General features: G+C 37.9%; 1 protein-coding gene across 15 annotated transcripts in view; it reads right to left on the bottom strand.

Annotated features, from left to right (window-relative positions):
- MIA2 (MIA SH3 domain ER export factor 2) overlaps positions 1-24767 on the bottom strand; it is a 91697-nt gene that overhangs the window by 54344 nt on the left and 12586 nt on the right. For 5 of the 15 annotated variants that reach the window (XM_038544573.1, XM_038544569.1, XM_038544570.1 and 2 more), the window contains exons 5-9: positions 18380-18598; positions 18182-18282; positions 5272-5403; positions 3281-3302; positions 3097-3185 (exon numbers count right to left, since the gene is read on the bottom strand). In XM_038544573.1, the coding sequence (XP_038400501.1) occupies positions 3097-3185; positions 3281-3302; positions 5272-5403; positions 18182-18282; positions 18380-18598 (563 nt within the window). Of the gene's footprint in view, positions 1-3096; positions 3186-3280; positions 3303-5271; positions 5404-11907; positions 12101-12724; positions 12871-14035; positions 14241-14690; positions 14856-18181; positions 18283-18379; positions 18599-24767 lie in introns of those variants that run through there. The other 10 variants (XM_038544583.1, XM_038544578.1, XM_038544574.1 and 7 more) reach the window with 8 other exon arrangements.

Raw genomic sequence — 24767 nt, 5'->3', positions numbered from 1 at the left:
TGCAGGGCTTGATCCTACGGCCCTGAGATCACAACCTGAGCCAAAATGGAATCAGACACTCAACCAGCTATATCACATAGGAGCCCAAAAAATACAATCTCTTAAAAAAAATTCCAGCTCATCTATTCACAGATTTATAATTTCAAACCTTATTACAAAGCTACAGTGATCAAGACAGTTTGGAACTGGCATAAAGACAGACATAACAGATCAATGAAACAGAGTTGAGAATCCACAAATGAACCTTCACAATTACAGTCAACTGATTTTTGACAACAGTGCCATGACAGCTCAATGGGGAAGGAAAAGTCCTTTCAGCAAATGGTGCTAGCAAAAACTGGATATCTACATCCCAGAGAATGAGGTTGGACCCATTCCTACCTCACACAATTCACAAAAAACTAATTCAAAACAGATCAAAGACCTAATCATAAGATCTAATCCCATAAAACTTTTAGAAAGAAATACAGGTGTAAACCTTTGTGAGCTTGTTTTAAGCAATGGTTTCTTGGATATGAAACCAAAAGTATAACCAACAAAAGAAAAAGTAGATAAATAAACCAAGCATTTTCAAAATTAACTTTTAGGGGCGCCTGGGTGGTTCAGCAGCTAAGTGTCTGCCTTCGGCTCAAGTCATGATCTCAGGGCCCTGGGATCAAGCCCCATATCAAGGCCCATATCAGCCTCCCGGCTAAGCAGGCAATCTGCTTCTCTCTCTCCCTCTGCCTGTCCACACTACTCAAGCTCTCTCTCAAATAAATATATAAAATATTTTTTAAAATTAAAAACTTTTATGCTTCAAAGACACTACCAAGAAAGTAAGGAGACAATGCACAGAAATGAGAGAAAATACTTACAATTCACACATGTGATAAGAAGCTCATATCTATATCTATAATATATAAAGTTACAACTCAATAAAAAGATGAATAACCCAATTTAAAAATAGGCAAAGGAACGGAGAAGACATTTCTCAAGAGAAGATAAATAAATGCCCAATGGGCACATGAAAAGATAAATGCTCAACACAATTAACCATCAGAGAAATGCAAATTAAAACTACAGTGAGATACCTCTTCACACTCATGAGGACAGCAAGGATGTGGAGAAACTAGAACATTCACAAACATCTGGTAGGAATCTCCATGGGTATAGCCACTATGGAAAACAATTTGGCAGTTCCTCAAAAAGTTAAATATAGATCCAGCAACTGCATTTATAGATATATACCCCCCAAAATTAAAAACATACACTCACACAAAACTTGTACTTGAATGTCCATAGCAGCATCATTGATAGCACCCAAAAAAGAGGATAACCAAACTGACAAAGAGATATTTAAATTGTGGCACAGAACATTATTTGGCAAAAAACAAAGTACTGATACATGCTACAACATGGATAAACCTTGAAAACATAATGTAAGTGAAAAAAGCCAGTCACAACCACATATTATATGATTCCACGTAAGTGAAATGTCCAGAATAGGCAAATCTATACATAACATGGATGAACCTTACTATTTAGAATAGTTTCAATAACCATCAGATACCAGAGAATAAATCTAAGAAAAGATGTTAAAGACCTCAACAGAAAAATGTATACAATAGTGAGAGAATTTTATAAAGACATAAATTGAGGGATATACTAGAGTCCATGGATAAAAACACAACATTGTAAAACTGTAAGTTCTCTCCAAATTGACCTATATATGCAATGCAATCCGAATCAAATCTCTAACATGCTACATGTGTAAACTGATGATTGATTTAAAATATATATGGAATAGCAAAGTGCCAAGATCACCAAGACAATCTTTAAGAACAAACATGGAGGTTTATGCTGCAGCTATCAAGAAATGTTATAAAAATACAGTAGACTAAAACAGCATGATACTGGCACAAGAATAAAAAAAAAAAAAAAAAAAAAAAAGACCACTAGAACAGATTATAGAATCAGACTAAGATATATATGGCCACTTGATATAAGAGGACTACAAAACAAAGGAAAACATGGTCTTTTAATAAACTGTACAGGCTAATTCAATATCTGTATGAAAAAACATTGAATCTTGACTTCCAAATCACACCACCAGAGATTCAATTCCAGACGAATGAAAGAAATTACATTTGCGTTAATCTGTATTCCCCAAAATATATATGTTGAAGCCCCAATACCTCACAATGTGACTGTATCTGGAGACAGGCCCTTTAAAGAGGTGATTAAGTTAAAATGAGATCTTTAAGATACCCCTAATCTAATCTGACTGGTGTCCCTATATGAAAGGAAAAGATAGACACAGAGAAAGACACCTGCACAGAGGTAACACCATGTAACAGCAAGAAGGCAGCCACATGCAGGCTAAGGAGAGGAGCCTCATAAGAAACCAAACTTGCCAACACTTTGATCTTAGACTTCTAGCCTCCAGAACTGTGAAAAAACTAATTTCTGTTGGGTAAGCCAGCTGGTCTGTGGTATTTTGTTATGGCAGTCCTAGAAAACTTTTTACAAAGACTAAATGAGAAAGGTAAAACAAAGTTTCTCAAAGTAGCACAGAAGAATATCTTCATATCCTTGAGTAGACAAAAATTCTTAAGAAACAAAAAGCAGTCATAAAGATAAGACTGATGAATTAAACTAAGTTAAAATTAAGAACTTCGGCTTACCATCTGAAATAAAAAGGCAAATCACACAGTGGGGGAAAATATTTGCACTACATATTGCTGACAAAGGGCTCATGTTCAAATATAGAAAATATTCTACTATCAAAAAGGAAAAAAACCACACCTTTTCAAATATTAAAAAAAAAAACCTCGAGCAGGCAGCTTCACAAAAATGATATCCAAATGACCAATAAATACATAAAAGAGTGTTTAACCTCATTAATCAGGGAAATACAGAATGAAACCACAATGAGATACCATTATACACCTACCATAATGGTTAAAATTAATAAGGTTAGTAATATGAACAGCAACTGAACTCTCACACTTTGCAAACAAAGCATTAATAAACTTACACTGAAATATTGGCACTGAAAAGTATAAAGTCCTCTGACTCTTAACATGAATACTAATATTTTTAAAAATATCTTACCTCTTTTTGAACAAGGCTAAATTTTTCAAGTAGTTTACATTTTTCATCAATTTGTCTAGAAAGTTCTACAGCAAGCTTGTTCTCTCTTCCTGAAAAGAAAGTTCACATTATCATGTATAAATAGCTTTAGGCTTCAAAATTATAAACAATAATGATGAGATCTAGAATAGAAAAAAGAGCTTACCTACATAAAGCCGGCTTCTAACCTGAAACAAATTTTTAACAAAATTTACATTAAAACAAATATATATTCAAGTAAATCTAATGTATTTAACTTCTACTACCAAGTGAAAAATAACTGGTTTCTTATTGCCTTAGTATGAATATACATTAACTGAAAGTGTTGTTTGTACAATGGGAAAAATGCTACATAGTAAAGTCTCTCTATTGAGGAGCCACACTATGTGTTATATTATCACATTAAAGACCCTGAAATAACTCTTAAAGACATCTGTTCTATTTCGCTTATCCCATTGTACTCCAAATATATTTGACCCTAAAACAAACTATTTCAAGAAGTCCTTATTATCATCTCTCCCAGCGATAACATCCAAAATTAAGTTTGAGAAATGTTACCACTGGTCCATGGATCTAAACTGACCACAAAATCTTTTTTTCTTCTTTCATCTCTCTCTCTCTCAAAAAATTAAGGAAAAATTCCATTTGTAAAGGAGAGTAGGCTTAGGAGACTAAAATGGGGACTTATATCATCTATAGAAGATGAACAGGGATAAATATTTTTATAGTTTTTAAAAAGTTTTAAAGTCAAGGTATAGTAGAATCAGTATTGAGGAGGATTAAGTGAATTGAATCATCACATTGAGGAACTAGCTCAAAAGGTAACAGGAAACCAAAAAAACTGAAAAACAAGTTAAGAGATATGGAAGGCAGAAGTAGAAGGGATAGCATCTAAAAACATAGTCCCAAAAAGAAAAAGAAAAAACAGAAAATGCAGAAGATATCTCCTAGAAATAAAAAAAATATAAAACACCTCATTAAAAGAGTCCAGATAATTCTAAAAAAGAAGAAAAAAATGTTCAAACCTAGACATATTATACAAGAATATCAAATTAGGGATGCCTGGGTGGTTGAGCGGTTGAATGTTTGCCTTCGGCTCAGGGCGTGATCCAGGGTCCTGGGATTGACTGCCATATTAGGCTCCCTGCATTAAGCCTGTTTCTCTCTTTGCCTATGTCTCCGCCTCTCTTATGGGTCTCTTGTAAATAAATAAATAAATAAATAAATAAATAAATAAATAAATAAATAAAATCTTTAAATAAAAATAAAAAGATAAACTAAGCTGAAAGAAATTGGTCCAAATACATCAATAATCATAATATATGTAGACAACTACAAACTACTCAGTAGTGAAAAAAAGAGATTTTCAGATTAAATATTAAAGAAATTTCCATAGGATACACATTAAGTAGAAGACCATAGAAAGGCTAAAAAATAGAAGATGGAAAAAGACCTATCAAATACCACCCAAAAGAAAGTTGATATGGCTATAACAAGAGAGAAAAGAAACTATAAGTCAAAAGCATCACAAACTTAAAGAGGGTTACCAGATATTGATACAAGGTTCAATCCACCAAGAAGAGTAGCAATTCTAAACAGGTATCTACCTAATAAGCTCAAAATATGTAAAGCAAGAATTGACAGAACTACAAAAAGAAACTGATAAATTTATCATGAGAGTGAAATTCAGGCAAATCCTCCTGAATAGATGAAAAAACAAAAAAGGGGGGCAACAATAGAATACATGAACAAAAATCAGTCATTAGCAAACCTGACCTAATTAATGGATACAGAATGATATACATGTATCTGCTTTCAACAATAAACAATGGAACAGAATAAAGAAAATATCTACATACATGTGGAACTCTAATATGGAACTCTAATATGCATGGCAGATGCGTAGGAAAACAGTTATATCTTGGGGTTAAAATTACACTGAATCCTTACTCCATGCCAGAAAAAAAAAAAATGTATTCAAGATGGATCAAGAACTAAAATATTGAAAGCAAAATTTTCCAAGAATTTCTGTTCATCAGAAAACATCTTAAGGAAGATGAAGAGATGTTTTACACTGGGATATGGCAATACATGTAATCAACATGAATAGCTTAAAAGGTACACCTTGTAGACAGATGAATATTCTTAGTTACTTACCGACTGAAAACTTCTCCACAAAAACAAGAGAACAGCAAAAAATCCAACAACACCTGCACATATCACCAGTTCCCATGGGAAACCATAGGGACTGGTATCTGGTCTCATATCTTCAGGCAACACTGCAACAACCTTCAAGACAAAGAAAATTAACTTCTCAAAAATGTATGTTTGATAGAAAATTAACTTCTCAAAAATGTATGTTTGATAGAAAGTATTGATTACAAACTGCTATACACATGTTGCAACCTAATACCCAGTGTGATGGTATCTGGAAGTGGGACTTTAGGGAGGTGATCATGAGGGTAGAGCCTTCATGAATGGGATAAGCGCCCTTTTAAAAGAGGCCACACAAAGTTCCCTGGACCTTTCCACCATGTGAGGTTATAGTGAGATGAATGAACCAGGAAGGGGTCCTCACCAGACACAGGATCTGCAGTGCCTCGATCTTGGCCTCAGGCTCCAGAACTGAGAACAATGTTACTTGTTTAAGACACCCAGTCTGTAATGTTTGTATTATAGCAGCCCCCACAAACTAAGACACAAGCATAAGTACAAGGTTATTATGTAAACACTATTAACACCCTTTCATGAAATGGGCTGCCAGCTACCAAACAGAAGGTGTTACAGTCTATTTTTCTGGCCATTTTCATTTACCAAGTGATGAAAAATAGCACTATGATAAAATGCAGTGATTTCCAAACTATAGTTCTACAAATATGCCTCAACTTCTGACAGTAAGAGGAGAGAAGGCCAAAGAAAGAATCTGAGTTCAGGTGCTCTAAGACTGATATCAACCAGTTTAGGTTTTGTGTGTAGAGTATATGGGTTCCATTTAAGATTTCTCCACAGTGGGGGAGATCTGCAGCGTAGAAGCGTTAAAAAAAAAAAAAAAAAAGAGTCTGAAAACCACTGATGAAGCATTTTGGAATCTGAATACCTCTCTCCTACTTCTATGGTTCCCTTTTCTTATCTGTCTTGGGAATAATGCTGTTTGAAGATGCAGGGCAGGTACTCAGTAAAGGTAACTATTTCTATTAATCCTCCTTTAAAAGCCATGATCCTGTAACCATGGCCCTTCTATACTACTTCTCTCCCTAGCAAGTCTTTGGCACAAAAACGCTTAAGGCTTTTATAGTTGCTCCTATATTTCATCTTTCCCTGGGTCAGTTTATTATTCATCCTCACTCAATGGGGTTATTCTTTTGTTACCTGGTCCAAGATTACTCAGTCACAGGAGAACGGTAGGGGAAAAAAAGAAAAATGCACTTTTAAGAAAAATCTGAAGTCTAATCAGGTTTGATTCTTTCTAGGGTTCAACCCAAAACCCGTATGACAAATCTTCTCTTTTTAGGCCCTTTCTACCTAGAAAAACACCCTTTAATGTCTATTCTCCTCTCCAAAGTCTGTTTTATAACAATGATCCATATAAGTACACCTTCCAAATTGCTATCTGTAGATCATTAACCTGTATTAAATAAACCTGATTATACCTCTTTTATTATACCTCTTCTTAAAAAAAATACCACTCTATTCTGATTTCTGCCTCTCCCTACATTACCCCAGTTACCAATTCATAAGAAATCTGTATTTTAAAAAAACTTTCAACACCGAAAAGCCCAGGACCAGATGGATTCACAGTAAATTCTACTGAAGGTTTACAGAAGAATTAATGCCAATCATTCTCAAACTGCCAAAAAAAAATAAAAGAAGAGGGAACTCTTCCTAATTCATTCTATGAGGCCAGTATTACCCTGATATGACAGCCAAACAAATATTACAAGAAAAGAAAACCAAACATCAATATATGATATAAATGCAAAAATCCTCAACCAAATACCGGCAAACCAAATCTAGCAGCATATAAAAAGAATTATACTTAACAAAACCAAACATCCTTTATGATAAACATTCAATAAACTAAGACAGAAGGAAACTTTCTCAACCTGATAAGGGGCATCTCTGAAAAACCAATAGTTAACATTTTACTTATTGATGAAAGACTGAAAGCTTTCACCTTAAAATCAGGAACAAGATAAGGATATCCATTCTCTCCATATTCATTCAACTTGTACTTGAGGTTCTGGCCAGGGCAATTAGGTAAGAAAAAAATAAAAGGCACCTAAATTGGAAAGGAAAAAACAAAACTATCTCCATTTGAAGGTGACAAAATCTTATAAAGAGAAAAGCTTAAGTAAGCCTAAAATTCTAAAATAAGAATTCTAAATAAGAAACTATTAGAACTAATAAACAAGCTCAGCAAAGTTGCAGAATATAATCGATGCAGAAAAAAATGAGTCCTATTTCTATACAATAGCAATGACTAATATGAAAATGAAATTAAAAAAACATTTCCACTGAGGTGCCTGGATGGCTCAGTCAGTTAAGCACCCGACTCTTGATCTGGGCTCAGGTCTTTATCTCAGGGTCTTGATCTCAGGGTCATGAGATCGAGCCCCACATCAGGCTCCACACTGGGCATGGCACCTGCTTAAGATTCTCTCTCTCCCTCTGCCAATCCAACTTGCGTTCTCTCTGAAGAAAAGAAAGAAAGAAAGAAAGAAAGAAAGAAAGAAAGAAAGAAAGAAAGAAAGAAAGAAAGAAAGAAAGAAAGAAAGAAAGAAAGAAAGAAAGAAAGAGAAAGAAAGAAAGAAAGAATTCCATTTACAATAGCATAAAAATAATAAAAGACTTAGGAATAAGTTTAACAAAGTAAGTTTGCAAACCGTACACTCTGAAAACTACAAAACACTGTTGAAAGAAATTTAAGTTCTAAACAAATGGAAAGATGTCCCAAGTTGATAGGTTGATAGACTGTAAGACTTAATATTGTCAAGATGGCAATATTCCCCCAAAGTGATCTATAGAATCAATGCAATCCCTATCAATATTCCAACTGTCTCTTTTACAAAAATGGACAGGCAGCTCCTAAAATTCATGGAAAAATGCAAGGTATAGCATTTTCTTCTCTATAGTTGTATGGCCATGAAGAGGGGAAGGGGAAGGGGAAGGGGAGGGGAAGGGGAAGGGATGTTGGTTGGACGGACCACTCATACTTCCCAATCTCAAAGTTTACTACAAAGCTATCACAATTAAGATAGTTTAGTAATGGCTTAAGAATAGGCATATCAATAGAATAAAAATAATTATCTAGAAATAAATTTATGGTCAATTGATTTTGAACAGCAATACCAAAACAAATGAACAAAGAACAGTTTTTTCAACAAATGTTACTGGGACAAGCAGATATCTACATGCAAAGGAATGAATGAATCTGGAGCCATACTCATATCATATATAAAAATTAATTAAAGGGGCACCTAAGTGGCTCAGTGGTTCAGTGTCTGCCTTCAGCTCAGGGCATGATCCCAGGGTCCTGGGTTCAAGTACCACAACAGGCTCCCCGCAGAGAGCCTGCTTCTCCTTCTGCCTATGTCTTAGCCTCTCTCTCTGTCTCTCTCATGAATAAATAAAATCTTTAAAAAAATTAAAATTAACTCAAAATGAATCACAGACTCTAATGTAAGAGCTAAACTCTTAAAAGGAATCACAGCTGTACGAAAACTTTATGGCCTTATTTTAAGCAATGGTTTCTTAGATATGACACCAAAAGCACAAACAACCAAAAAAAAAAATTAGTTTTCATCAAAATTTAAGATCTTCATACTTCAAAGAGATCAAGCTGCACATCAGGCTCCTTGCTCAGCAGGGAGCCTACTTCTACCTCACCCTCTGTCTTATGCTTTCTCCGTCAAATAAATACATAAAATCTTTAAAAAAAAAAAAAAGTGTTGGAGAGGATTTGAAAAATAAGAACCTTCTTAAAATTGCCAGTGGGAATGTAAAATGCTGCAGCCTCTGTGAAAAACAATTTGGCAGCTCCTCAAAAAGTTAAACATATGATAAATATGAACCAGTAATTCTACTCCTAGGAATATACCCAAGCGAACTGAAAACATTCACAAAAAATTTATACATGTATGTCCTTGGCAGTATTAATCGTAATAGGCAAAAAAGTGAAAACAATGCAAATGTCCATGAACTATGAATGGATACTCAAAATGTGGTATGTGGTATATCCATACCATGGAATATTTTTCAGTCATAAAAAGGAATGAAGTACTATTACTTGAGATGAATCTTGAAAGCATGCTAAGTAAAAGAAGCCATAGACAAATAGCTACATATTACATGATTCCATTTACATGAAATATACAGAACTGACAAATTCATGGAGACAGAAAGTAAATTAGTAATTGTCAAGGGATGGAGAGGGGAAAATTGGGAATAACTGCTAATAAGTACAGGGTTTCTTTCTGGGGTGATGGAAATGTTCTGGAATTGTGATGGCTAAACTATAGGGTGATTATCCAAAGAAAAATCACCGAATTGGACACTAAAAAAGGATGAATCTCATGTTATGTGAATTATAGTTTAATAAAAAAAAAAATTAATCTTGGAATGCACGGGTAGGTCAGTGGTTGAGTGTTTGCCTTTGGCTCAGGTCATGATCCTGGGGTCCTGGACTCGAGTCCCACATTGGGCTCCCCACAGGCAACCTGCTTCTCCCTCTGCCTAGGTCTCTCCCTCTGTGTGTCTCTAATGAATAAATAAATAATCTTTAAAAAAAAAAGACATTTTTTTTTAAACATTTAAAGCAGAACAGTGTTGTGCCATTCTAGGCCCCAGGCCCCTGTGGTAAACACAAGTGTTTTTTAGCAAAGAAACCATCCATATGAAGATACATTTACAGAAAAAATTCTGCAAAATCTGGCTAGGCCACCCCTCTCCATGTGTCTCTCCATTCACAGTCATATAAAAACTAAGTTTTGAGGGGGATCCCTGGGTGGTGCAGCGGTTTGGCGCCTGCCTTTGGCCCAGGGCGCGATCCTGGAGACCCGGGATTGAATCCCACATCGGGATCCTGGTGCATGGAGCCTGCTTCTCCCTCTGCCTGTGTCTCTGCCTCTCTCTCTCTCTCTCTGACTATCATAAATAAATAAAATTAAAAAAAAAAAACTAAGTTTTGATTATTGCTTTTAGTGATGAACAGGAAATATGTTACAGTCTGAAATCATCCCTTGTTCCACCTTATCTCAGTGAATAAGTTGCCATAGCCAGAAACCTGGAAGTCATTCTAGATTCCTTCTCTCTCTCATCCTTCACATCCAATCAGCAAAATCCTACCCATTTTTGCTCTTAACCACTAAATATTTTTTTCTCATTCAGTACCCTCTTCTTTACCGCTACTTGACTACTCTGTCATCTCTCCCCTACACCATTTCTAGTTCTGTTTTCCTTACATCTAACCTACACGCTACTATCAGGAAGCTAGTTAGTTAAACCAAAAATCTAGTAACACTGAAATTCTTCGAATGCTCTCCAGCACCTACATCAACTGGAATCTACTTACGTCTCCAGCAAGCATCTCTGCACATCATTCCCTGAGCCCACTTTGTATTCTAGAAAAACAGTTCCGAGTTCCATGCACACACAATGCTCTTTATGTCCCCTCTGCTTAAGCTATTCTGTTTTCCTAAATACTCAAGAAAATGTAATCTCTCCCACTCCTCAATCTCCCCAGCACTTTTTGCGTATACTCTGGTAAGCAATTAATGTTTCTACTTTGTACTGGTTTTTTTTTTTTTTTGTCTTCTCTCCCTTACCAGACAGCATGATACTAGGAGCCCAAACTCAGTTCATTTAGATTCTCCAGAGAATTGTCATACACACGCACACACACACACACACCATCACTAGACACACTTGGTTGAACAACTGAATACCATGACAACAGTCCTTTTTAATTTAGGTAACAACAACAACAACAACAAAAAATCATAACTGCCCCAATATTTTAAAAGACTTTTTAGATTTTTAATGCAAATAGTCTAAAACACAAGATATAAATGACCCTACACGTGTCAACGAAGACACCAAAAACACTCAGGAGAGAAAAATCCATGCAACCTGTTATAAACTGACCTTAAAAAAAAAACAAAACAACTAAAAACACTTTGAGCACTGGGAGCTCAGTATCTCCAGATTTTACATCAGCACGACCTTTTACCTGCACCTAGAGAAAGAAGCAAAGAACAATCTCACTTATGGTAAAGTATCTCAAAAGAGCACTCTTGAGTAGAAGAAAATGCAGAATTACAATCCCAACTCCCCGTGCACGCTTAGACGAAACGAGAAGTTCCATCATTCAAAGGGATTCATTTCAGAGGATCAGTCTTTTCAAGTTTCCCACAGTTGGGAGAGCCACGTGCCACCGACCCCCGTAGCCGACTGGGTCACGGGACCGTAGGGCTAACTCGCTGGAGGAGTCCGAAAACGCTGAACACACCCTTGCAAAATCCCGCTGGGGCAAATTCTCTCTTCACCTTCCGGATCTCCAGGTCCCCTGTACCACACACACCAAAAACCATCCACGCAGCCCAGGAACCTGGCTCCTGCCTGGGACACGGGCCGGAGCCCCCGGGCAGGTGAGGACTCGCTTCAGCACCTGTGCCCCCGACAGCTCGCACCGCGAAGCCCAAGTCGGCGGCTCCCCCCGCCCCCCCCCCCCCCCCGCCCCACCAGGAGGCGCCTGCGACCCCGGGGCCAAGGAACCCTGACCGCGCCTGAACTCACCCTGCGTAGCTCCTCCAACACCAGCCCCACGTACGACTGAGGGGCAGTCCTGGGCCCCTCCATGGCGCCAAGGCTGCCCCAACCGAAGCGGCCGCGGCCGGGGCCTGGCGGAGCCCCAGCGACCCGCAGGGAACACACCGCGTTCGGTCCGGAACCCAAACCTGCACCCGGCAACCGGAGCAGACCACTGCGGAGCCGGCTGCGGGGGGGCCGCGGGAGGGTCGGCGCCGACAGCCCTCAAGGGGCCAGTGCTGCCCCCCCAGGGAGCCTCCCCTCGCTATGCTCGAGGTCCTGAAGATCCGAAGGCCCAGTCCCGCCCCTCGCGAGCCCGCGACCGGCCCTCTCCTCACCGCCCGTCACCCCTCAATTTGGTTGCGGCCGGGCCGCGGCGGGGAGGCGGGGACGCGGGGACGCGGTAAGTCTCCCCTCCCTCTGCGCGCGACGTGTCCTTGCCTCGCGTTCTTAAAGGGGCCGGCGCTCTCCTGGGCGAAGCCAACCACTTTGGAAGTAGAGGGGCTTGAGCCCGAGACGCTGGAATGGTGCCTCGCGCTGGGCGCTGGGCGCTGGGCGCTGGGCGCTGCGGGGTGGGCCACACAGCCCGGGGGAGAAGGGCCCTGGCACCGGACCGTGGCCGAGGTAGCGGCGTGGCTTATCTTGGAGGCCGCCTGGCGAGCCGCCCCGCGGGGGAGCCTGGCGCGGCCTCTCGACCCAAGGGCTGGCGCCGGGCCGAGCGCCCACCCCCCGCGCTCCGGTCTCGCAGCCTGTCCGAGCCCCCGTCTGCACCCCCACAGGCCCTGACTGCATCTGCGTCTCGTACCCCTGGGGACGCTGTCGGCCCGCGGAAACTGGCCGCCGCCTTCATTCCCGTCCAAAGAAGGCCTGCAGGGCCGGTGCCCGTGCGCCCTGCCAACCGCGTCCGGACTTTGGACTTTGGACAGGAAGGCGTCTCGGGTCGCTGTGGTCTGGGCAATGGTTAACCTCTCCCACGCAGGAGAACACCGATCCGGTCCCCTGGGCTTCGAGGGCTTCACTCACACCTGAACTACCTGGGCGCTTGCTAGGCACCACTGGCTTAATTCCAGGAGCTCCTAGTTACCCAAACGATGGAGCAAGCCCCTCCGGATTCTGGCTGAGCGACTGGTGCTCTCCTCTGCGAAGGGGAGCTAAAAGTAGCATCCTGCGGTCTAAACTTAGGACCCTATTTTTAGGTCTGTTGAATAGAGTACGGAGGGCTGGATTTGTGCGTGGGAGACCTTCAGCTGACAGGGGTGTAAAGGTTAACCCCTAAGTCGGCCTTGCCAGCAATAATAATCCTCCACCAACTCGGCCTCCTACAAGCCCTTAGCAGAGCGACACGAAAAGAAGCAGCAGATGCTTCTTCCTAAACAAATCACCCAAGAACTTAATAGTTGAACAAAATCTTAAGTCCATAGGAAATTTCTCTGATGTAAGCTGGCAGCAACAGAACAATTGGGCCAAAAAGAATTTAAAAAAAAAAAAAAAAAAAAGGCCCAAGTTCACAGCAAGTGATTTTCAGGACCAAAATGGGGCCTAGTTGTTTGGAATTCAAAGTGCTCTCATTTGCCACATCAGCCTGAGGAGTTTCAGGAACTATCAGTATCAGAACGCAGCAGAAATTGCTTAATAATTCTCCATTTTTAAGGTATTACACAACCTTCTGATACGTTGGATAGTGTTTTGAAATTAAATTATGTGAATAGCCTATCAAAGTCAAAACAGAAGCATAACCAAAATTTTATGTTTAAAATTTCAGAGAATCTTAGAACAATGTACGTATCAATTAGAGCATTGGTAAAAAAAAAAAATTCTTAATGTCTGAACATTTCCAGAAAACTCTAGAAACATTTTCAGCTCTCAGAACTTATTTATAACCTAAAACATTTTTTAAATCCTTTTGCCCACCCTAAGGCAGTCTGTGCCATTTTCCAATTTTTCAATAATCACCATTCCAAATACTAAAAACATAAATTAGGGACAAAAGAATAAATGAAATTGTTTAAAAATCTAAAAGATTTCCCTGTAGCAAAAACACGGTAACACTTAAACTCCGTGTCAAAGTCAAACCTAATTTCTCTTCTGTACACTTAATAGTCATATAGAAACTTACCTCTTCCTCTAGATCTTTCAATTCCATTTTTTAAAAAGTTCATGTTAAAATATCTTAACTTGTAAATAAAGTTCTACTAATCACCTCATATCCTCGAGAAAGATTTCAGATTCTAATACATCTGCACTCTTCGGGTCCACATAGACTGTGATCCTGTTTTGACACTTGTGTGGTAAAGGGGTGCTGAAGGTGGAGTTGTGACTACCAACACAGGATCCAATTTCATGGCCGTCACTCCTGATTAAATGCTTTTTTTTTTTTTTCTAAAATATCATACACGTTACTACCCTCTTAAAAATCTACAATTGAAAAGAGATATCCTGAATTTGATAACTGATAAAAATTAAATTGAATGTTTTATTCTATAGTCTATTCATATAGAATACATGACTTTTACCATGAAAAAGATATCCAAAGATTGTTCTCAAGTAGGCATGGGATTTTGCGGTCTTATGTAGACATGCTTTAAGGGAACTGGAGAATAAATGCTGTGTGTTAGTGACAGCTACTAGGAAGCATCCAAGAACACTGGAAACATTTTAACCAGTAAACCTTGTCCACAACTTAGATACTGATTTCCCTTGTGAAAGGCCCTGTTGCAAAGCTGTAAGTACTAGTTACACCCATTTAATTAAACAGGCAATGTTATGGGTCATAGGATCTAGTCCTTTAGAAGAAAACCAAACATACTGAGCCACACTTTCATCTCTGTACTAGTAATGATGTAAGAGTTGTTCTCAGAACAAACTGAATCAGGCATTACCTGTTGAACAAGAGCTGGGTAATTTCCTCTGTTTGTTCCACATATAAATGAAGCATTCTAATTAAGAGTAGATAAATGTTAGAACTCAAAGAGCTTCCTCAATTATAAAGTAGATAGAAAGTAGCATTAATTCCTATTACTTAAATAATTTTTAAAAATTATGCTGTGTACAAAATCTAGCTGAAATCACTAGCAAATAAAAACAATCACCTGAAACATTTAAGCAGAAGAAAAGGAAAATTTTTCACCTAAATTTAACAGGAAAATTGCTCAAATTTTCCATTTACTGCAGCTATTCAAACCTATATTATGGGAGCTTAGTAGATACACTAAGATTATTAGAATTCTAGGTCTGGCAGGAATTCTTCAGAACATTTAGTCCAAACATTATGAACTTAAAGCCCTATAAAGGCCAAGCAGGTAAAATAAATGTAGGGAAATGATGAAATCATTTCTATCCAATGCAAGCACTATTCCTTGCGCTTCTTGTTGCCGTATGAAATGGGAGACGACATATTACAGCCTTCTACTTTTTCAAAAAAAACCAGAAATTCAGGTTTTTGTATGAACTCACTTTTTAAAATGTTAGTAACTGGTTCTTAATTTTTTAAACAATGTACAAGTCAGCTTTGACCAGCAGCATGTCATCTAATCTCAACCTCTTATAGCAGAGTTTTAAACCTGAGACTGCCCTACAGAATAAGTGACTTTCCAGGGTCACAAGGTAATTTCCATAAATTTAAATTCAATATTCCCATGTCTAAAAGGTTTCAATCAAAATGGTTAAAGTAGGGACCTGGGAGGCTCAGCCTTTGGGTTGAGCATCTGCCTTCTGCTCAGGGCATGATCCCTGAGTCCCAGGATCGAGTCCCACATCAGGCTCCCTACATGGAGCCTGCTTCTCCCTCTGCCTGCCTATCTCTGCCTCTCTTTCTGTGTGTCTCTCATGAATAAATAAGTAAAATCTTAAAAAGAAAAAAAATGGTTAAAGTAAAATGTGTTTGTATTTACTGAGTCCACAAAAATAAACATACTTCATAGCCTTTATTAAATAAGCACTTTATATGAGAGGTGAATGTGGCATACTGATTAATAAATTATTATTTTTTTAATTTAGTAACTCCATAAGTACAATTTGTAGGGGAAGGGTTGACAGGGGAGGTATGTGTCAGTAGGACATACCAGTATAGAACTAATTCCATGGGTAGTTGAAAGTTTTATTATGACTTTCTATAATTATTACTAGTGTTTCTTTTCTCCTGTGATGGAGCAGATTTCTAAGTAAAGTTTTTAATCAGCGTCTTTAAGACCAAATCATACGGGGTAAATTAATCACTTCTCTGGGCTTATTTACCAGGTAATATCTAACTCTCTGAAACCTTTGAAAAGAAATAAAGTGAAGAGGAAGCCTCTGAAAGCAAACTGATATATGTTATTAAGCCCAGTTTTCACAGACTCTTGTCACAGTCACCACCATCTACCTGGTCACCCAAGCTAGAAATCTGGTAAATTATCCTCACTTTTCTATTTTCCTCTCCATGCTACATTCAATCATTAAATCCAATGAATTCTATCTACAAAAGACCCATCTAGTTTGTCCTTCCAAATACATTAACAACCACCATCAGATATTAGACCAAGGTTATAAAGGGGCAGCTAGGTGGCTAGGGGTAGCCTGGATGGCTCAGTGGTTTAGCGCCGCCCTCAGCCCAGGGTGTGTGATCCTGGAGACCCGGAATTGAGCCTGGAGCCTGACCACATCAGGCTGCATGGAGCCTGCTTCTCGCTCTGCCTGTCTCTGCCTCTCTCTCTGTGTGTGTCTCTCATGAATAAATAAATAAAATCTTTTTAAAAATTTAAATAAATAAATAAATAAATAAATAAATAAATAAATAAATAAATAAGGTGGCTAGTGGGCCAAACTTGATCCACAGAACATTTTGTCTTTCTTTTTAACCTGAATGTTTGCCACCATTCAAAATTAAGAGATTTCACACAAAATATCCAGATTTCCAACTTATCTTGAAATATCAAAAGATCTGGCAAAACCAGGCTAAAGGTAAATAGTAGCTAACATCCTTTGGAGAAAGCATACACACTCCATTGGTTACAGTTCTCAACTTTACCTATGTTTCATTCATTTTATTTGAGTTTATATACCCTGATTTAGACCTTCACCATTTATTTCCTAAACTAATGCAATTAACTTCTTGACCAAACCTGCCTTTGGTCTTTACCTGTTCAATCTTCATTTGATAATGTTGGCAGATACACTTTATAAATGAAACTTTTTCATTTTATTCCCTGCTTAAAAGTCTTCAATAGTGCCCCATTATCTACAAGATAGTATAACATTCAAAGCTATTCTTGATTTAATCCCTGTATAATCTTCATTATCCTATATTCAATCAGACTGAATTGCTTATAGTTCTCCAAAAATGCCTTGATCTCTCCTACTTCTTTACCTTTAAAAATGTTCTCTCCTCAACCTAGAATGCCGACCCTTCCTTTGTCTAAGTCCTCCTCCTTCAAGGTAAGCTCAAATATGATCTCCTCTGAGACACTTTCCCAGGCCCTACTTCCCCACCATCTCTAGCTACCACGTCCAGTTGGTCTACTAGGGCATCAGTAGGCTGATCAGTCTGTTAATAGCATCCTATGGCTACTACAGCACTGTAGTTTAATTACTGTTTTGGTTTTTTTTTGTTTTTTTTTTTTACCTATGTCCTTCAACTAGAGTAATCTCTTTAAAGCAGCTACTGTTAAATTTCATCTTAAAATATAAGAAGATAAAAGTGCCTCTTCAATTATTTATATGTTAACAGTAGATGAGAAAAGGAAAAAAATTGTAAAAGGCCTTCTACATAAAGTACTATAGCTAAGTCCTTTGCAATATCTCATCTGCAATAAATGAGATAGGATTTAATAGGATTTACAATAAAGGTAGACAGATTTTGGAATTTTGGCTACAGCTTGGTCAAATTTTGAGATATTAGTTGCTTTTGTAAGATTCTCAATACACTACTATGAGATCACAGCTATTATTCAGATACTAATAATTTGCTTAAGACCCATTTAGCTCATATTATTTCTAAGTTAATCCATTTAGCATAATTTTTCCCTGATTTGAAAAAAAAAGGGAATAAAATAGAAAAAATAAAACAATGCTGAAGATCAACAAAACTTAAAGGCTAAAAAAAAAATCCTTAACAATATCCTTGCAACAAAATGTTCATGTAAGAGAAATCTTACAGTTAAGATTTTATGGAAAGAGAAATATTATGTAATGTTTGCATAGGGAGGATTCACTCAAACATCATTTTCAACTACATATTTAGAAAAATAGGTAAAATTATTGCAAAAGATTTAAAAGTTCAACTTACCCCTTTTGTAAGGATTATAATTGATGAAAATGCAGAATTCATGAAATCAAAAATGTCAATTTGAAATAAATATTTCAGAATCTGCCACTCAGAAGCATCTTCTGTCAATAAAAATAAGTTAACATTTGATGTGATATAAGTTTTGAATCTAATTTCTTTCTTAATTGCTGCATTAGAGAACAAATAATTTTTTCTTACCTTTTTGAGCAATGTAATTTTGAGAAGGCAAAACGTAATCGGGTGAAACCATTGGACTATTTGGCAGGGTATTTTCCACAGATCTGTCTATTTCTGCCTCAGTAGATCCTTTAGTATCCAGTGATATTTTTGATTTTTCACCATTATTTTTAGAAGATAGAGTTTTGAAATGTACTTCTTTATGAATTCTCATGGGTGACTCTATTTTAGAAGCCATATCTGCAAATAAAATTAGAAATGTTTGGGGGTTTTTAAGATTTCTCTATTTACTTTAAAGAGATAAAGAAAAAGAACATGCATGCACATTAGGGAAGGAGCAGAGGGAGAGAATCTTCAAGCAAATTCCTCACTGAGTGGGAATCCCCCACATGGGGCTCCACATGGGGCTCCATGCAGGGCTCAGTCCCACAGCCCATTAGATCATGACCTGAGCCAAAATCAAGAGTTGGACACTCAACCGAACCTTCTAGGTGCCTGGAGTTCTTTTAATACTGGCTTTGTTCTGGGCTTCCCTTTTGTTTTCTAGGCAGGCCATTCTTTGAATTTTTGTGGTCATTGTGACACTTCTTTATGGAAAGAATTCACTAAAACATAAATTGCAACCTGCATTCATTCCTACTGTTAACATAATAAATTCCCACACACTTAGTGACTTAAACAATATAAACATATTCTCTTAGTGCTCTGGAGATCAAAAGTCCTAAAACCAAGGTGTTGACAAGGTTGTGTTTCTTCCTTAGGCTCTAGAGGAGAATCTATTTCCTTGCCTTTTCTACCTTCCAGAGGCTACCTGCATCCCTTAACTCATGGCCCCTTCTTTCATTTTCAAAGATAGCACTACAGCATCTTCTAACCTATCCCTTGCTCTGACCCTCTTTCTTCCACTTTTAACAAACCTTGTGATAATATTGGTCCCACTAGGACAATCTCTACATCTCAGGATGATTAATTTAATCACATATGCCAGGTCATTTTTGTCATGTCAAGTAACATAGTCACAGAGTCTGGGAATTAAGACATGAACATCTTTGAATGGTCATTATTCAGCCTACCACAATGTCTTTTCTTTATTCTTTTTTTTTTTTTTTTTTTTTTATGACAGTCACACAGAGAGAGAGAGAGAGAGGCAGAGACACAGGCAGAGGGAGAAGCAGGCTCCATGCACCGGGAGCCCGATGTGGGATTCGATCCCGGGTCTCCAGGATCGCGCCCTGGGCCAAAGGCAGGCGCCAAACCGCTGCGCCACCCAGGGATCCCTCTTTTCTTTATTCTTTTACCAAGGAAAAGTTTTTAAAACTAGATTGCTTTTTTGTCCTAAAAACTATTTTTTAGGGGCGGCCCTGGTGGCTCAGCGGTTTAGCGCCACCTTCAGCCCAGGGTGTGATCCTAGAGACCCGGGATCGAGTCCTATGTCAGGCTCCCTGCATGGAGCCTGCCTCTCTCTCTGCCTGTGTCTCTGCCTCTCTCTCTCTCTCTGTCTCTCATGAATAAATAAATAAAATCTTAAAAAAAAAAACCCTACTTAAAAAAAATATATAACGTAGACAACTCCATTGTTGTCTCTTTTGTTGTTGTTATAAGCTTATAACTAAGGGTAAGACATTAAATAGTTCTCCATAGGATTCCTCTTAGATATATTTATTACCTAAGAAAGTATAATATTTAACTGCAATTGCAAAAATATATATCCCTGCCATTCAAGAAAATTGGTAAGATAGATTTTTCTTACTTTATCTGTTAGAGAACCAGAAAAGTCAAAATGACCAATATTATTTAAAGTATCTTAGTATGAATCCTTTTCTGTACAGAAGGATTTATTTAAAAAAAAACAGTAAGACAGTACTACATCATGATACTGTCACACTGGGCTTTTAACACAAGACTTGCTCTAGAGGGGCATAAAACACAAATTGATTCATAAGCATAGCAATTAACAAAATAAAGCAATGAGGGATCCCTGGGTGGCGCAGCTGTTTGGCGCCTGCCTTTGGCCCAGGGCACGATCCTGGATACCCAGGATCGAATCCCACATAGGGCTCCCGGTGCATGGAGCCTGCTTCTCCCTCTGCCTGTGTCTCTGCCTCTCTCTCTCTCTGTGACTATCATAAATAAATAAATAAATAAATAAATAAATAAATAAATAAATAAATAAATAAATAAATAAATAACAAAATAAAGCAATGAAATCAAATTTATTTTAGTAAGAACTCAGAATCAAGCTTCAGAAAGACTCAACATGATACTTCCATCTGGGGACTTGATACAAAAAATTTAGTTTGAACTGCCATGAGCAGGTGGCAAAAGCTACCTGCAAATGAAGCTTCAGATTAGAAAATACTGTTTTACCACCTATTGGGGATAAGTTGCAATTGGAATAATTTAATATGGTCAGTAGCTATTTCAATGATCACCTTGCCTGGATACTTTTCCATAACCACTCTGCTGATTGCTGTAATCATGACAACCACCTATTCTATTTAATAAATAGAACAAACTGTGCCAGTTACACAAAGAAAGACAATATTAGGGCAGCCCAGGTGGCTCAGCGGTTCAGCGCCTGCCTTCAATCCGGGGCCTGATCCTGGAGACCCGGGATCGAGTCCCATGTCGGGCTTCATGCCGGGAGCCTGCTCCTCCCTCTGCTGTGTCTCTGCCTCTCTCTCTCTCTCTCTCTTTCTCTCTGTCTCTTAATAATAAATAAATAGGGATCCCTGGGTGGCGCAGCGGTTTGGCGCCTGCCTTTGGCCCAGGGCGCGATCCTGGAGACCCGGGATCGAATCCCACGTCGGGCTCCTGGTGCATGGAGCCTGCTTCTCCCTCTGCCTATGTCTCTGCCAATCTCTCTCTCTCTCTCTGTGTGACTATCATAAATAAATAAAAATTAAAAAAAAATTAAAAAAAAAAAATAAATAAATAAAATATTTTTAAAAAAAGAAAGATGAGGGATCCCTGGGTGGCGCAGCGGTTTGGCGCCTGCCTTTGGCCCAGGGCGCGATCCTGGAGATCCGGGATCGAATCCCACGTCGGGCTCCCTGTGCGTGGAGCCTGCTTCTCCCTCTGCCTGTGTCTCTGCCTCTCTCTCTCTGTCTCTCTGTGTGACTATCATAAATAAATAAAGAAAAAACTATTAAAAAAAAAGAAAGATGATATTAAAACTTACAGCAGTTAATTTGCACGTTATGCAGTGTAGGCCACTGGATCATGCATATCTACAACACATATTTGCCAGTATGTACTATTAAGTATAAAACTCATTATCACTCAGACTTTTTAAAAGATATTTTATCTATTTATATTAGAAAGAGCACATACACATGGGAGTGGGGAGTGGGAGAGGGAGGAGAAAGAAGCAGATTCCTCGCTGAGTGTGAAGCCTGACATGGGGCTCAATCCCAGGACCCTTAGATCATGACCCAAGCTGAGGTCAGATGCTTAACTGACCTAGGCACCCAGGTGCCCTCTCTCTCAAACTTGAAATGAGATTGCTCCAAAAAGGAAGAACTATCCACTACCAAAGAAATTATATTAACCATTCACAAAGAAAGATACCCATGGTCTTAGTATATTTGAAACAAATTTGAAAATGACAGGATAGCAATCAAATGTGAGGTATTGTACTTTTCCTACCCTCTTGCAGTTTTGTTCATTTCAAAGTCAATCATTGTTTCCCCCTTCATCCCATCTCCAGTGTATTATTATATATATCATATTATCCAGTGGATAAATTAGAAGAAATGATGAATAAGTAGAAGCTTTTTAAATCCTAAAATCGGATACCTCTTTTATATCAAGCAAAAATGTTGAATGATTGAGAAGAATCCTCATTGGCTAGTAATTATAGGATGTTTTATATTTTTAAGTGTGTTCTTTACTAATTTACTAGAGTGTGTTGTATAAAACAAATATAGATAATATAAGTTCAAACTATATTCTTTACATATTTAAGTTATTTTAGCAATTAAGTGAAGATTGACAGTATTAAAATAACATTTTGTGTTTATGTTGGCTCAATAGAAAAGATATTTTAAGTAGAATATGAAAGTAAAAAATTTCAAGATATCCTCATTCAACTGTTAGTAAAAAATGTGCCTCCATAAGTATGCACAAGTATATGCTTATTTTCTCATTCAGACCCAATAACAACATAAGGTTGTGCTGAGAAGTCAGATTAAAATCAATAATAAAATTGTATTTTGGATTTTATTCTTATGCTATGATGTCTGGCAAAGGCAAAATTACACGTTTCCTTTAATTTGGTGATCTCATGGATTCACATATTGCTTCAATAAGTGCCATAAATTTCTGAGAAGGAACTCAAGAAATTATAAATCTTATCACTGCTTTTTTTTACAGAAGTCATAAATCTGTACGGGCAGAGAAAAATCTTATATTATCCAACTGATCATATGATCATTAGGGAAAATATAAGTTTTATTTTGCATTTCAGTGTAACAAGGCTGATAGAGATTTAAATAAAATATTCCTGATTTTTCTGATTTTTTGCTACATATTAAATTTTTTAATGATTTATACCTTTAAATGATAATATACCTGAGTTCAAATTAGAATGAAAATATATATGCATATCTTTTGAGAATCTTCATTTAGAAAGGATTATCTGGGATGCCTGGGGGGCTTAGTCCATTAAGCATCTGACTTTGGCTCAGGTCATGACCTTGGGATCCTAGGATCCATCCTTTAGTTGGGTTCCCTGCTGAGTGGAGTCTGCTCCTCCCTCTTCCTCTGCCCCTATCCCCTGCTTGTGTTCTCTCTCTCTCTCAAATAAATAAAATCCTAAAAAATTAAATTAAATTAAAAGGATTATCCTTCCCCAAAATTAATTGAAAAAAATTATAACTTGAAACCTAAGTCAAAATTTCCCACATTTATATTGTTGGAACATATATCCATGTGCATACCATATCAAATAGCCATTTATTTTAAGATAATTCAATTTTCTTTTTTTTCTTTTTTTTATGATTTACTTATTCATGAGGGACACAGAAAGAGAGGCACAGAGACACAGGCAGAGGGAGAAGCAGGCTACTCGCAGGGAGCCCAATGTGGGACTCAATTCCAGATCCTGGGATCAGGCCCTGAGCCGAAGGCAGATGCTCAACCGCTGAGCCACCCAGGCATCCCAGATAATTCAATTTTCAAACACAGTTTAAACTGATCATTTGATTGAACTAACTAATTAGAGTTAAAGGAGAAAAAAGGTTCTAACCAGTCCTCACCTGAAGTATAGAATTCAGGTAAACTGTGGAATTTACTTCTCAGTTACTTTTTAAGACAATGATAGGAAAATATCAGTGCAGTTCTGAAAAGCAGTATTAAAGATTAGTAAGAGAATTATTTAGTGTCTAATTTTGCGCTTTCAATTATGAATTTAACATAGCATTTTGATACTGTCACTTATTTAGCATTGTTCAAAAGGTAAAAGTCTCAAGTAAGCAAACACATATCAGCAATTTAATAATGCCACCTGTGGACATAAAAGTTAAAAATGAGCAAATGAGGGGTCCCTGGGTGGCTCAGTTGGCTAAGGATCTGATTCTTGGTTTCAGCTCAGGTCTTCATCTCAGAGTTGTGGGATCAAGTCTGGAGGTGGACCCTGTGCCCAGTGCAGTCTGCTGGAGATTATCTCCTTCTCTCTCATTCTCTGGTCCCCGCTCTACTCATGCGTGCTCTCTTTCTCTCTCTCTCTAAAATAAATAAATAAAATCTCAAAAACAAAATCTTAAAAAAAAAAAGGAGCAATCAACTCAGGAGTCTAAATACAATGAGACTATTGTAAACACAGGACTCAAATAGTGATCTACAACATTGTTTAATGGCATTAGGGAAAAAATTTAATTATATTATTAATTACACTTAAACATTTATGTAGCTGAACTCTTTTTAAAATATTGTTTTAACTGGGGGTTCCTGGGTGGATCAGTCAGTTAACCATCTGTTCAGCTCAGGTCATGATCCCAGGGTCCTGGGAAAGAGCCCATGTCAGGCTTCACACTCAGCAGGGGTGCTGCTTCTCCTTCTCTCCCTTTGTCCTATCCCCCCATCTCATGCTCTGTCTCTCTCTCAGTATCAAATAAATAAATAAAATCTTTCAAAACATAAAATAAAATAGTGTTTTAACTGCATTTAAAATAAATACATCTGGGGATGCTGGGTTGCTCAGCAGTTGAGCATCTATCTGCCTTTGGCTAAAAGCATGATCCCAGAGTCCCAGGACTGAGTCCCACATCAGGCTTCCTGCATGGAGCCTGCTTCTCCCTCTGCCTATGTCGCTACCTCTCTCTCTCTGTCTCTCATGAATAAATAAATAAACTCTTTTTAAATAAATAAATAATAAAATAAATACATTTGTTAAGAAAAATAGATACTT

Source organism: Canis lupus, chromosome 8 (assembly GCF_011100685.1).
Source record: "Canis lupus familiaris isolate Mischka breed German Shepherd chromosome 8, alternate assembly UU_Cfam_GSD_1.0, whole genome shotgun sequence".
Lineage (NCBI taxonomy): Eukaryota > Metazoa > Chordata > Mammalia > Carnivora > Canidae > Canis > Canis lupus.
The sequence above is the reverse complement of the archived record's forward strand: the minus strand, read 5'-3'. Positions and strand labels throughout refer to the sequence as shown.